Source organism: Nilaparvata lugens, chromosome 14, assembly GCF_014356525.2.
Source record: "Nilaparvata lugens isolate BPH chromosome 14, ASM1435652v1, whole genome shotgun sequence".
NCBI classification, from domain to species: domain Eukaryota; kingdom Metazoa; phylum Arthropoda; class Insecta; order Hemiptera; family Delphacidae; genus Nilaparvata; species Nilaparvata lugens.
The window spans coordinates 9,399,975-9,416,463 of NC_052517.1; the positions used below are offsets into that span (position 1 = coordinate 9,399,975).

At 34.4% G+C, this 16,489-nt stretch overlaps 1 protein-coding gene across 1 annotated transcript in view; it reads left to right on the forward strand.

Moving 5' to 3' along the window:
- Positions 1 to 16,489, forward strand: part of LOC120354269 — a 56,634-nt gene that overhangs the window by 25,986 nt on the left and 14,159 nt on the right. The window contains exons 4-5 of the mRNA XM_039441164.1: positions 5,088 to 5,262; positions 11,297 to 11,345. Of these exons, the coding sequence (XP_039297098.1) occupies positions 5,088 to 5,262; positions 11,297 to 11,345 (224 nt within the window). The remainder of the gene's footprint in view (positions 1 to 5,087; positions 5,263 to 11,296; positions 11,346 to 16,489) is intronic.

Here is a 16,489-nt window from a genome sequence, read left to right on the forward strand (position 1 = left end):
GATGGAAGTGTGAGATTGGAGTCCATCCAGTTGATTAATTCAAAGTAGTCTTGTGCACAAAAGTTGATTTTGGAGGGGTAAATGTTCTTATGGCTTTCCTTCTCTCATCGACCTGCCTTGACTATGGAATTCTCCGGAATCCGAGCTCTCTTATATGTTTCCTGTTATCCTGAGTCATTGCCAATATGTGTTCAGGGTGTGCAAAAAAACAGTTTCTCTCGATTACAGGATCAACAAAGTAAAGCAGGTCTTTTGGTAGATACCTTGTTGATTTTATGGTTTGGTACACACGTTTTGGACCGTCAGTGAATAGTCTACTTTTTCTATTGCAAACCACATTGGCATATATTAGCGGTAGCACAAATAGAACGAGTTTTTTTAGTTCAGGTGAGGGGCTTACTTCACTTACGTAGAGTCTGAGGGTCCTGTAGGCTTTTGTCAACCACCTAGAATGAGATAAGTGTCTGGATCTCAAGCAGCCAAATCTTCTTCACAAATATCTGATTTAATTGCACTAGAAACATCAAGTAAATATTGCTGATCCTTACTGAGTACTACTTGTCTGTCTTTTTCATGGATTTCACAGTCAATGATCTGGAAGGCAACTACTGGGAACTTTTCACAGTTAGATAACTTTTCACCGATTGGCCCTTAGAGGAAGTAGGCCCCGTTGTTATGCCGTCAAAGTGTTCAAATAAATGCCGAAACGGCAACTCATTCAAGTGTATGAGACAAATTTCCCATTGTAGAGGTCATCTCAAAAATAGCTCTAATCGGCGTATCAAACCAGATTTCAAACCTGTATTGACTGCAGTACCATCGCAGCCAATCACAATCAAGTTTTCAAGAGATATTTCATGTTAAGATAGATAAGAAATAACAGATTTAACGATTTCTTCTGAGCTTCCAGAGTTTGGAGTAACATGACCATGTAGAGTGAGCTGAGTTCTTGAATAAGGGAGTAGTGCTCTTCTTTTAGACTCTACGATACTGTTTCAAGTGGGCCTGCTCTATCACCAAAGTATCGTCTTTTCTTCCATTGAAGGAAATATGTATTTCTAAACATATGAATTTGATTCTTGACATAAAATTGGACAGTTTTGAAAATTTAGTTTTGCTTCATTTTCTATTTCAGTTTTTATTGTCCAATAACATTCAACAGTTTCTTGTATTCTACAATTTGTGAAATAAAAACAATGTACCAAGCTCGTTTTTCTATACTCACTCATCATATTGTATCAGGCTCTTCAAACTTGTCTTTAAGTAGCCCACATTGATTGAAAATGCTCAAGTTATGTCTGTGGAAAATGTGATTTTTTCTATATTTTGGCGAATTTTAGGCTCCGTGCGCCACCGGTAGATATTGCCTAACCTAAATGAAAAAAATCACAATGATTTTAAGCTATACTTTAGTATTTTTCACCTATTAAAACACAAAAAAATAAAATTTAAGTTGAAAAAAAATTCTGAAAAATTTCGTTTTTTTTATATTTTTACAAATAATTCATTCACCGCACATGTAAGAGGAGGTTCTGTTCTTCAAATCAAGACCAAATACCGTTTTTTATCATTCCGGGTTACCGAGATACACAGTTTTGAATATAGAAGGGCATTTCTCTGTGTATTTAAATATAGGCTAAAATACACTAAAAGAGGAAATTTTCATTTTTTCATCAAATTCAAGTTATGATACATGATGTCGAACCGCCTTGACAAACTGAGAGGAATGAGCTGTAGAATAAGAAGATCCGACCTATCTGTCAACAGTTATAAGTGTTAAAAGTTTTGATCCTTGACGTATCCTTATGGGTGACCCCCACCCGGAAATAATGGAATCAAGTGTATCTAACGGGTGATTTTCATAGAAAATAACCCTTTCCTGATGATTTTAGCCGAAATATGTTTTTTTTGTTAGGAAGGCCTAGAAAAGGTATTATAATGAAAAATTTGTATTCTTACTGAATTATTTGTTTCCTTTTTTCGGGTGTCCCCCCGTCAGCCTCCACTAAATTTGTAAATTCCCAAGTTATCCTGTTTAGAATTGATTGCTCTTTCATATGATGTGTGGTTTTTCATCGTTTCTAGTGGAATATCCAAGTTGTATAGGGTGAAAGTTTTTTGAAAATTTTGAAAATTTTTGAAAATTCGTAGCTCCGGAACAAAAACGGTAGAGTTCTGCGCGACAACTCAATTTATTGGAAATTCTAGTTTCTTCAATTTTGTCAGGAATAATTTTTCTTGAGAAATTCAAGGTTTTCGAAATTGAATGAGAAATTCGAAAAGAAGTCAGCAACTCTAACTCTGGCATGTCAGCAAATTTCGGATTCGAATTCAGCGCCCCAAAATACATATAGAACAGTCCAGAAAAATTCTATCGGGGCTGTTTCCTGAAAAACGACCATTCGACTGGACTATATAGTGTATGTAGTCATATATGACTCATGAGCTCTATATGTTGAGTCTTTAAATTATTTTTACTTTCCTTGCCCTATTACCATAAGTAAGGAAAGTATTGCTTTCCGAAAAAAATTAAGGTACCCCAATTTCTAAATTTCTATACGTTTCAAGGTCCCCAAAAAACTGGTTTTTGTGTATTGGTCTGTATGTGTGTGTGTGTGTGTGTGTGTGTGGGTGTGTGTGTGTGTGTGGTGTGTGTGTGTGTGTGTGTGTGGGTGTGTGTGTGTGTGTGTGTGTGTGTGTGTTGTGTGTGGTGTGTGTGTGTGTGTGTGTGTGTGTGTGTGTGTGTGTGTGTGTGTGGTGTGTGTGTGTGTTGTGTGTGTGTGTGTGTGTGTGTTGTGTGTGTGTGTGTGTGTGTGTGTGTGTGTGTGTGTGTGTGGTGTGTGTGGGTGTGTGTGTATGAGTGTATGTGCGTATTTGTACACAATATCTCATCTCCCAATTAACGGAATGACTTGAAATTTGGAACTTAAGGTCATTTCACTATAAGGATCCGACACGAACAATTTCAATCAAATGCATTTCAAGATGGCGGCTAAAATGGCAAAAACAGGGTTTTTCGTGATTTTCTCGGGAACGGCTCCAACGAATTTGATGAAATTCATACCTAAAATATTCATCAATAAGCTCTATCAACTGCCACAAGTCCCATATCTGTAAAAATTTCAGGAGCTCCGCCCCATCAATGCAGATAGATTCCCAATTATCAGGCTTCAGATACAATTGAAACAAAAAAAAAAATCAAGTGGAGTAGATTGAGCATGAAAATCTCTACAATTAATGTTTGGTAATATTTTCACCTAAAATTGAAAATAAGCTTTAAATTCGAGAAAATGTGATTATTCAATTGCAAATTATTGTTGATTCTATTGAATGATTCACTATGAAGAGATAGCAGACCTTATGTGTGTCTCCAGCGTTATTGCCCTGTCACCAGCTGGCTCAAATCTTTGAATAGTAGACTTAAGATGCGCGGGAACACTAGCGTCAGGTGATCAATTTTCATAACGGCAAGGAAAGTTGTGTGAATGCGCCACACCAGATTTTTATCTTAAGAGAAGTGCACTCCAATAGGGCTTATGCCTAGGTGTGCCCATCTTCAATTCACTTTATATGTTCTTGTCCTCTAAAGCAAAAAAGTAAATGTTGAAATAATTTGTTCTTCATGGTGGATTTTTATTATTATTTTTGTATTTTCAGCCGGTACAATGTTTTGTAATAATATTTTGTGTGGAATAAATTAATTTTTGAATTGAAAATTGAAATATGCCATACATATGTTGTGTATCTGCCATATGCTAAATAGATACATATACAGATGTGTCCCACGAAAGGTGTGACAGCCAAACACCATGAATTCCATATTGAATTTTTTACAAGAAAATGTCTTGTAAAATTTTCTCATATCGACTTCAGTTTTTGAGATATATTCATTTTTTGAGATATTATTAACTATGAAACTATTCAAAATGTAATTTCAAGGACGTGGTTGGAAAGAGGAAGAAATTTTCAACAAGATTCATATGATGTTTTCCTTTGTTTGACGTTTTTGAACTTTTTATGAGCGTTCAAAGTTGAAAAAAGTACATATTCGTCGAGTTCAAAGCCAAATTTTAAACAGTTTAAACACTCACGAGAAGTTCACAAACGTGAAATAAAGGAACAAATTATATGAACTCTATTGGAGATTTCTTCCTCTTCCCAACCAAGTCCTTGGAATTACATTTTGACTGATAGACTTTCAGTTGACGTTTTTCAAAAATATCAAAGTATCAAAATATCTCGAAAATCAAGGTCAAATATAAGAAAATTTTACTGGACATTATTTGTTGCAACTTTAATGTAGAATCTATGGTCTTCTTACATCTCTCGTGGGACACTCTGTATTTATCATAAGCCAACAAAAAAAAAAAAAAACATTCATGCAATGATCCAATACTATTTTGGCCTATGTCCTCAGAAGACATCTCTGTATCCAGCCTGCAAAATCTGAGCTTCAAATTGTAAATTCCAAATCCACCCATCATCCAATGCACAATAAACACTGCGGTTCGAATATATTCACTAAATCAAATCAAATTTCATTCACCAATTAACAACAGTTTCACATGAAAATGAATAAATAATTTGTAGTTGAATAATTGGCGTGGCTAGAAAAAGGAATCTTGTGCTCTAGCCACGAGTTCAAAACATCTCTTACCTATATTTTAACATGATTTCAGAATTAATACAGCTCTTTATAATATAATCCAGACCAGTGCAACACAGATAGACGAATGAGAAAAAATCGTACTTAGTGTAATATAATTAATCATACATGATATAACCAAGTTACTCTAAATATTTTGAATAGCAGTAGAATTTCAAAATAGATTGGAGGACATTCGCATACTTCAACAATCATTATTGATAACATAAACATGGAGTATTCAAGAAAAATTGAAAAATATATTCTGTCCATCAATTGGGAATTTTAAAGTAATAGTCTATTTCCACCCATCCCTTTATTAACTTAAGTTTAGTTTTTGTTATTTTTGTATTGATAAAGTCTTCCAGGATTTCATCTATCAACTTACTTCTTTGATACTCAAATTAATCATAAATTATAACAAATCATGTTTCCTCAACAGAGTGTGAATTTCTTTAGAGTAATGAATTTCATAACAATAACTGATGCACCAATCCACTATATCGAGACATATGATGGCGTTGAATTCATCAGATTCAAGGAGAGGAACGGAAACGATATTCTTCAAATTATTGAAGTCAAATATATTTTACTTGATGGAATGGCAGTTCGTTTTGGTAAGAGCTGCACTTGACTCACTTGAAATTGGGATTTTTATTGTTTTTCTACTAGCCTATATCCTTACCTTTCATTACCTTCACAAAGAACCTCAAATCACTATCAACGAGATCATTAATGCTTCAAAAATATTTCAGGCTGGAATGTGGAGAATTCATCGTCTCTGCAAAATTACTACTATATCATTCGTATGTATGCATCATTGAAGAGAAAATGGAAATTATCCAAAGATAGACAGATTACGTTCTCCGACATTTTTTATATTTCCAATAATTTTTCCTCTTATCGGAAATACCGTTGGAGAAAAGGATTCCAGTAGTATTCATCCATAGCATATCAAGAACTTATTTGAATTGGGTACCTATTTAAGTTGTTATCCAGTATCATAATCCCAGATAGCACACAAACGGAAAAATCAGATTTTCTTCCGACATTTTTAATGTTAGTAAAACAAAAAAATTACTTTTTCACGTTTCATTCACGTGATCTTTACATACAAAATGTCACTCTTTTTTACAAGAAAAAAATTTGGTGTGGTGCACTCACAACTTTCCTTGCCGTTATAAAAATTGATCACCTGACGCTAGTGTTCCCGCACAACTCAAGTCTACTATTTAAAGATCTAAGCCATCTGTTGACAGGACAATAACGCTGCAGGCACACGAAGTCTGCTATCTCTTCATAGTGAATGATCCAATAGAATCAACAGTTGCCAACAGTTTGCAATTTAATAATCTTTTTTTCTCGAACATCGAGCTTATTTTACATTTTAGGTGAAAATGTTACTGAACATTATTGTAGAGATTTTCATGTTCAATCTTTTCAACTTGATTTTTTTTTCAAACTGTATCTGAAGCCTGATAATTGGGAATCTAAAATCAAACTTCGCATAGATGGGGCGCAGCTCCTGAAATTTTTACAGACATGAGACTTGTGGTAAATGATAGAGCTTATCAATGACTATTTTAGGTATGTCTGTCTGTCTGTAGTTTTCTGCTCGTAAGCAGGTCCTTCTATATGGCAGCAGCCCTCCACTCTCTTCTATTCTCTGCCAGACGCTCCGTTGCATAGTAGCTCATCCCCTCCTTGATGTCGTCCAACATTTTGTATCTTCTTCTCCCTCTTCCTCTTCTTCCCTGAATGGTCCCCTCCATGGCATCCACCAACAAGCATTGCCATCCCAGCCATCTCCTCTTTCTTCCCTTTATCACATCCAGCAGACTCCTTCTTTCCCCAACCCTCCTCAACACCACCTCGTTTGTAACTTTATCCCTCCAACTGATCCCCTCCATCCTTCTCCATATCCACATTTCCAATGCCTCAAGCCTCCTCTTATTCTCCTTTCTCAGCGTCCAAGTTTCTGCACCATACAGTGCCACACTCCAAACATAGCACTTTATTAGCCTTTTCCTTAGTGTCTTGTCCAGTTGGCTACAAAGAATTCTCTTTTTCTTATTGAATGCTGTTTTTGCCATAGCAATTCTTACTTTGATTTCTTTGTTGCGTTTCATATCCTCTTCCATTATGCTTCCTAAATACTTGAAAGATGATACCTGTTCCAACTGTTCACCCTCCAGTACAGCATTCCCCATTCTTGCTTTCCCTGCACCAATTCTCATGCACTTTGTCTTCCTGACGTTTATCCTCATTCCATACCTCTCTAGGTATAAATTTGATCAAAAATCATTGGAGCCGTTTTCGAGAAAATCGCGAGAAACCCAGTTTTTGACAAGCAATTCTTTCCTTACTCATGGTAATAGGACAAGGAGAGTAAAAACGTGAAAATAACGTTTTTCAATGACTACATTTTAACGTTTTTCACATATGAAAATACTATGTGAAAATCACTTTATGAATTTCATGACTTTTCCACCTCGATATTTTCACATGAATTCCACGTGAAAAAAACGTTTTCAATTTTACTTTTACTTTCTCACATCTTTTTTACGTATAAAATAGTATATTTCGCACCTAGAGCAGAAAATTAGATTTTTCCGGCTCGAAATCAGTTTTCAAGTCCGAGGCCAGGGACTAGAAAAGATGTGAGTGTCATTGAAGTGGGTTGATCGTGGAGGAGGAGGAGGAGTGAAAGAAGGAGGAGGAGGTAGATGAGAGAGAGAAGAAGGAGGTACGAAGCAGAAAAAAGTATTAAGCTTTGTAATTTTATAGTATATTTCGCACCTAGAGCAGAAAATGAGATTTTTCCGGCTCGAAATCGGTTTTCAAATCCGAGGCCATAGGCCGAGGACTAGAAAAGATTGAGAGCCAGAAAAACATTTTTGCCCGTGGTGCGAACGATATTTTTTGCCACACTACAGGTATTGCTGACGAAATAAATAAAGAATACAAAATAAAGAATAATCATTATCGTACCATCTCTTGATTTTAGTGGTAGAAGATTTGCAGTCAGGATTTCAGATTCTCTTAAAATTTCACTTGGAATATCATGGGCGTTGTCATCTTCAAGCATTTTTGAAAATTCGGAATGCGCTAATCAACAATAAATAATTGAATAAATATAAAATTTTTTTCATAAAATATTCCAGTAACCAGGTATAAAGGTGATGTGTTTTTTGGTGGAAAAAAACTCGAAACACCCTGATTATTTCTCAAAATGATACTGGATAACAACTTAAATATCCAATTCAAATATTCTCATGATATTATATGGTACTAATATTGAAACAATTGAATAGCAACTCATTTATTGGAGAACTATAATAAACAATGATTTATTGTATAATAAATAATGATTTGAATTAATTTTATAATTTAATAATTTTTCAGTTCATCACTTAGTTAAACCCTATTATTTTTTGCTTATAATGTTCAATTTCTTATTCCTGGATCCTTATTCCACTCCCTATCATATCTTCCCTCAGCCCTGCATATCTTACCTACTTCCTTCAACTTCTCTGTTAAACATTTTCCCTCTCTGTTATACCTCATCTTCCTATTACATGAAAACCATAGTTGGCAAGGTATTGAATTTTATATGATTTTTCCCCTCTTTTTCCAGCACACCACATAATTTTAGAATATTGGGTTAGGCCTATATTCATTGCTACTGTTATTGTAATTGTTTTATTGTATATTGCGTTTTCTCATAGTATTTCTGTGTGTTGTAGAATGAGCTGAATTGAAAACACAAATACATGATATTCAAGCCCAGGAGCTTTTCTCAGGCTGTCTTAGAAAACCATGGATTCTCGTTTCATCTTATTGTTTGCCATTTTCACTTAATTGGACAGAAAAGAATCAGTCTTGCATTCATCCAATAATAATGAAATTTTGAAAAAAATCAAATGATTCAGTGCCGGTTTCCTAGCTCAGGATTTAAGCTCTAGACTTGAAATAGCTGGAGTCAGAAAATTGGCTTCCTGAAATGGGGCATTGTTGCACCATTCATGATAAACTTCATTTTCTCATTTCTATAATCAAAATGTTTTTCGTTGACGAAATGGAACATCTCTAAATAAATCAAAATAGCTGAAACTTCACACTATTTCCTCTTTATTCAATGTTGTGTTCAGTTTCCTAGTTTTTCGACATTTAATTCAAACGTGGAATGCGACTACACCTTTTTCGGAAAGCAAATTTTCTGACTCCAGAAGTTCAAAGTCTAGAACTTAGCTAAATCCTGAGCTCGGAAACCGGCCCTGAGAGTTCTCAATCTTCAGACTTACAATATTTTCACGAGAATTTATCATTTTTAAAAAAGTATTCAAATTCTCCAAGAAACTTGATTTGGAGGTATTTCTGTTTTTAATGGACTGGAGTATATTTTCTGATTTTCTCAATTTGAATTTATGATTTGAGATCTCTCCAGACATAACTTCGTGCTCTACAGCCTAAAATTAGATGGACCATTCTATCTCAGATTGATTTCCAGTTACACCTGATTATGTTACCTATATGTTACTCGTGTTTTTAGAGAACTTCCTATTTTTAACTCCAACTGTCATCATTAACTTCATTGTTCTCACATTGAGATTTCACACAGTACTGGAGGTTTTTGAGACCATAGTCTGAGACTATACTTCAATGAGAAACACCCCTTGAATGAACTCAATAATTCCAGTATAACCTTGTGGATGGGCCAACATAAGAACACCTAAATGATGGAAATTACAAATCCTCATAAATATTGACAGAATGATTGGATTATCTCGCACTATGGCTCATTGTTCTTGAATTGTCAAGGGGGCTCAAAATCTTATATCTAAGTCGAATTCGATCAAAAAAATGGAAAGAAAATCTCCTCGGGTGTACTCTAATCCATATTCTCATACTCAAGAAAATGGCCAATCTCTATATAGAGTGAGTCATATGTATGGGAACTGTTCCATAAGTTGAAGATATGATTTTAGGATGAGTTACTGGTTGAATACTTCACCTTTTGACATACAACTGAATTCCAACCCTCATAAGAGGGTGACTTAGGGTTAACTCGAAAAGTTCAAATGTAAACACCCATTGTGTGGCACATCATTTGAGAGGCCTTTTTAAAACAAGAAAAATTAGCTGGTCGGCAAATGCAAATTCTGTTTTTGTTTCCAGACCCTGGATATGTTCCTTCTATCTTTGATTGAGAGAACGACCTGTCTGTCTGATATAGAATTTATCACATTCATAGCATTTTAGCTTGTATACTCCTGGGGGTTTGAGTTTTTTGTTGTCTTGAATCTCCCCTCTCTTATTGATGTGCTTGTAGATTTTATTTTCTGTTCAAAATGCCACCTCATACTCAGATTTTCGAAATTCTGTTGGATTTGTTGTGTATGTATGTCAGTGCTATGAACTTTTCAATTTTGTTCTTCTCTTGTTTTTTATTTTATTTTTTTTTTTTTTGGTTTCTTGGAGTAGCTCGTCGATTAGGTTGTGATCAGAAAATAAAAAATGAAAGACAAGAGTTTTGTCCTTCTCTTTTTAAAATATGTATGGGAATATATATGAAGGGTTCTCATATGTAATATGAATGGGAACCCTTCAAAAAGTTTGAGACTGTTGTAGATATAATACTGTAACTTTCAGGATAATTTATTTGTGAAATACTCATATAAGGGTAGTCATATCATGACTCACTCTGTATATTTAAAGCTACTTACTGAGAGAATTGTACTTAGTCTTTGATTGTACAGCAGAGACTCAATCACCTTTCATATTCGAAGCAGATTCTCGTCATATCTCATTTGACGTGAATTATTTTCATAGACACTAATATTCGTGGAGTTTAAGAAAAAAAATCGAATCTCTTCTTCTCATATGTACCGTATTCAACATAAACAGTTGGAATTTTTCCCAAGTTCAGTACCATAGTCAGGTCCACGTTGTAATGGCAGTATTTGACTGAATGATGCTGCTATCCTTGTCTATCACTCTACAAAGCAGTTAGCTCTGCAACATTGCTAGATCATCTTCAATTTCTTTGATCAATCAACAAAATATTGAAACTTTTCATTGATCCTCTATTGATCCATACAATAAGTACATCATCAAAAACTATAGGAAGAGAGAAAATAAGGTAACATTGTGCTATTCCTCTCTCAAATTTAGATGAGATTACACAAAGTCCGAAATAAGTTAAGTCTTGTAGTTGTTCACTTCATAAAATTTCCAGTTCTTGAATTCTCACAAAGTAGATTTTCAAATTTAGATGCTTCAAAACCAAACATAGAAGAGAAATGTAATATTATTATCACTAAAAAAAAGTAATATTCACATTTTTAAGTATATTTATATTCAAGTTGAAAGTACAACGAAGATTCATTGCTTCATGATTGAAAAAATTTTTTCTTTAGAAACCTAACCTAACTATTAATGAAAAAATTAAGAGAAATATTGAAATGATTAAAGAAAAATATTATTGATTATCTTACAAAAAATGAACAATGAGTATTACATCAGATTTAGTAGTATCAACTGTCTTCCATAGTAGGCAGTGACATGGCAGGAAATAGGCATTGCTGTGTTCTCCTATATTTGACTATAGACTCAACATTCATTCTTGTTTCATGATACGAAAAAAACCAGTGGGTACATTAATGGCTGAAGGTGACATCATGAGTTCTTATCAACTTGGGTGAGTTATGAATTTTATAAGTCTCAAAAGTTCATACTTTTTATGAGGACACAACTACTTTGTAGGCCTATGAAATAATTACTTTGTAATTGGCTGGGGTCGATGACTCCCAGAATTCTATTCTTCTGGTGAGGTTGGACTGTGCAGGACGCTGGTTGGATACAGTGAGGACGACAAGAAGATTTTAACACCGATTCTTCCACGGAATCGAATACGAACAAGTGACAACCCAACAATATGAAAATAAAAGTGTTCCCAAATCTCAACACAGAATATGGCAACAATAGTATTAACAAATTCATCCCACAAAATCAAAGAGGAACAAGTGACAACATGACAAACTCAAAATATAAATATTCTTAAATCTAAACACAAAATACTAAGATCGATCTCGGGGCATTGGCCGTGCAGTATAGGCCATATCAACGGTCTTAAAAAATTGTAAAATGGTTGGCGAGTGGCTTTCCAACAATAATAGGTACTTTCCAAACTTTGGACAACTCAATAGACTAAAGAAATGAATAAATTCAAAATAGTAATGAATAAAGTCTATAATAATAAAATCAACTTTATAATCAAAACTTTAGTTACCAGTGAAGTTCACTCAAACAGAACAAAATGGAAGATTAGAGACAAAATTCGTTATTCGATTGATCATATAGATTGATGATTGAAGTTGAAGCCATTAGAATTAATGATTTAATGGGGCTCAAGTAAGGAAATCAAGCCAAGGACTAATAATTTCAGCTCAATAATTCAATCTGTCACAAATAAATCGATAAATATTGGTCAATAAGAACTATGAATTTCGTGGGTTCAGAAAGAAAAATGAATCTAATAATGCGCAGCAGATATGATATTAGTATAAACAACAGTAGGTTGAACTAGTATTCTATGTAATAAATACTAAATAAATTATATGTAATGAAAACTATAGTAGCTCAAATGAATGAAGATTGGTCAATCAGAACTATGAATTTTGTGGGATCAGAAAGCAAAATAAATCTGATACATGCAGCAAGATGATATTGTTATAAACAACAGAAGGTTGAACTAGTAGCCCTTCCTGAGTGCTCTCTCCCTAAAGAAGTAATAGGATCGATAATAGATAATAATATAAGATCAATAATAATACTTGATTAAGTTCAAAGTAGTAAATAGCCTATGACATCGAACTTCCCAGGGAGTATCTGAATTATCAAAATTAAAGTTTGTTTTGATTATTAATAGTTCAATTTAATGATAATGAGGATAATAAGGTCTATTCATTTATCAATTCGCTCTTCGCTTGACAAAGGACTACACACCAAGTCCCTAAATGAATCAATATCAAAAGTGAGACTTCACAAAATCCAACTGATAAATTAGCTTATGATTTATGATGTCATCAATCACACAAAAGGGAGAAAATAAAGTTACTTATAATTTAGAGCGTCATTAACAATACAAAATGGAAAGATAAATTAACTACTAATTTAGAACATCATTACCTACACAAAATGGGAAAATAAATTAATTATTAATTTAAACCGTCATTGACCACACAAAATATAAAAATAAATTAACTAATAATTCAAAACGTCATGAACCACACGAAATGGAGGATGAATTAACTATTAATTTAAAACAAAACAAAATGAAAAATAAATCAACCTATGATTTGGGACGTCATGAACCACACAAAAATGGAAAAAAAATTACCTTGTTAACTGTCAGAGGTTGGATTTACAATAAATTTCTCATTCAATAAGACATCAGAAACTATATCTACCTCAAAAGCATTGGAAACAAAACTGACTTCCACCGAAAATACTTTTATTTAGAGATGAGGTATTTCTTGAATTCACTAATTACTTTAACAGCTCTCTGGAAGACAGCCTTGGCCTTCGCTGGTCTCTCTCATCTCTCAGAGGCAAATATGAACAAATTTACTATAGAAAATATAGAAAATACAAATATAACGTTACTCCTCTCACAAAATACTAAAGAGAAGGTGATTATGATATTAAACAGAACAACATTTAGGAGGATGGATGGAAAGACTGATAAGCATTAGTTACACAAATATTTATGTACTCGAATCCGAAAGAATAGTAAATTATAAATCAACTTAATTTATCTATTATTATGTTAAATAAGTGCTAAAATTGAAGCCGCTTGACTATTAATCAGTTACTCAATCTCTGTGTCCCAGGGTTTCATGTAGGCAGAAGGCCTCCTCCAATAGGACTTTTAAAACTTGAAAAATATTTGTAAGACTTCATTCTAATTAATTGAAAGAGGAAATTACAATGATTAAACTGGACTGGTCAAAGTGGAACAATGGGTGGCTCAAGCTTAATAATAAATTAGGGACTCACTAGCCACAATGTACACCCTCACAGTTGTCCACTCCATCCTCCCATGGTTGCTGCTCCTTGGTCTTCCTCAGATGACGGTTGGAATTAGAATGAACGGCTGGGGTTCCCGAATCAATCAAGAAACCTCGTATTTATCATCATCGCCGAACAACAGCTAACCCCCCCACTCGACAGAAATTGCCAAAATGGTACGCTACGATATTGTATAATATTGGGAAAATTTATAACAAGAGTCAGTGACTGACAAAATGGCAACTGCACTTTAATTAATCACTGTAATTGGCTGATCTCCCTCTATTTCTTCGTGCCACATATCCCTTCCCAGTCAGACGTGATATTTTGTACAGACTAGTGACATTAATAATAGTTTACATGCAGGATAGAGTGTTTTCCTGCTGGCTTGTGTCAACTATAATCACTATGAAAAAACTATAATAAAACCGTCAGCATAGTACCTCCTTCGAGACATGATATGTTGTTGGTATCAGCAGGTCACCTCCAAGAACAGGGTTGTCCAGTTGACCAGAAGTCCAACCTCTCTTCATAATTATAATGGAGATTAATATAAATGACCCATTTCCATTTTTGTTCAGGACTAATAATTGTAGACATGAGATTTGAAAATCAGAGAATACTTTTACATAAATTGAGTAACATATGTATATAAATATAAATTTAAATATATATATATATATATATATATATATATAATATATATATATATATATATATAGTATCTATACTATAGATATTATACTATACTATATTGAGTATCGATCAAGCAGTCGTAGCAAGTAGACGTAGTTTTTGTTTTAGTGAGAATAGTTGAAATAGTGTTTGCAATAGTTAAAGTGCTGAGTTCAGTGTTTCAATTGTTGTGCGCGAGTTCAGTGCCCTGCGCCGAAAAATCAGTTCATTGCTGAATTATCATCCAGTCCGGCTAAGGAATATAAAGAATGTGAGGAATGTCGACTCCCAAAAAATTGCCAACTTTCCTGGTGTCAGAGTTCGAGGAGGAGGAGGAAACCGATGATGACACGATGAGTCAACTTACACCGGCTAAGAGCGTTAATTCAGCGTCAATGACTGTCAACGTCAACGTCAACATTTCCCCAGATTCGTTTCTAAAAACGAACCAACTGAAAACTGCAACAGAGCAGTTTTTGTACAATGCATGGAAAGAAGTCACTTGTCAACAGAGTGAAGAGAGAGAAAGAATGAATAAGCTGGAAAAGGAGTTGGAGAGTGCACGGTTGGAAATCAATCAGCTGAGAGAGATGTTCTCTTCAGCATCTTCAACAACACAGAAGATTCGATCATCAGCTTCAAATACAATGCAACCAGCATCTTCTATAAGTAGCAATAGAAGTTATTCACCACCGAATTGGGAGGAAAAAGAGAAAATGGTGGCATCAGAGACTGCATGGATTCTCCCTAAACAAAAGAAGAGAAAAATCCGTGACTCACCAGAAAAAATAAGGCCTGCAACTGAGTCTACAAGTATGAAACCGACAGAAAAGAAAAACAAACCTCCACTAGTCATATTAAGCAATGTTCAAGAGTATTTGAAGATTAAAGAGGCATTGGAATCGGAAAATCTCAATTTCAGTGCCAACATGATGAACAACAACCAGCTAAAATTGAATGTTGAAACTGAACAAGGATACAGAGATTTAACTAAGATGTTAATTGAAGCTAAATATGAATGGCACACGTACAAAAACAAACAAACTCATCCAATTCGTGTCATGGCTAAAGAGCTTCATCCATCATGTGATCCAGAGGATATAAAGAACAATCTTCTAAGCAGAGGCTTTCAAATAATCAGTGCTGTCAACAAAATGAAAAAAGTGAAGAAGGATGGAAAAGAACATATTATCAGACTCTCAATGTTCATGTTAACATTCAAAAATACTGAAAATGCAAAAAAAATATATGAAATTAAACATATTTGCTATATGAAAGTGAAAATTGTATCAATTAGAAGCAATAAAATGATTCCGCAGTGTAAACGTTGTCAGCGGTTTGGTCATACTCAGGCATACTGTCAACATGAAACTGTGTGTATAAAGTGTGCTGGAAAACACTGGACCATTTCATGTACTAAGGCTAAAGAAACTCCAGCCAAATGTTTCAATTGTGCTGAGGCTCACCCAGCTAACTACAGAGGCTGTCTTATCGCTAAAGAACTTCAGAGAAGAAGAACTGAAAAAGACAACATAGTTAGAAGGAGTAGCGGAGTACAACATACAACCCAACAGAGGAAATTCACTTCTAGAAAGTACACTGGAGAAATATCCTATTCTCAAGTAACAAAACCCACTCCAAGCCTACAACAGGAGAGTCAACCAGAGCAGCAACAACAGCAACAACAACCAGTTGATGTTAATAAGGTTTTGCAGGAAATTTTAAACAGTTTAAACATTCTTTCTGGACGACTCGACAGCTTTGAAGGGAAGAGTAAGAGTATCGAGAAGAAAACTAAAAAATGAATATTACAAGCCAACAAGATATTAGGATTGCCACCTGGAATGCCAATGGAATAAATAATATCAATAATAATAGAAAACAAGAAATAGAAATATTTCCAAAGACCCGAAATATAGATGTGTGCCTTATCTCTGAAACCCATTCAACTGAGCAGACTCACTTCAAAATCAATGGATATAATGTTTACTAGACTATTCATCCTCAAAATCAAGCAAGAGGTGGAAGTGCTGTAATAGTGAAGGAGAGTAGTATGAAGACTCCAGTATTCGAAGTAATGAAATACAGCTAACTGTA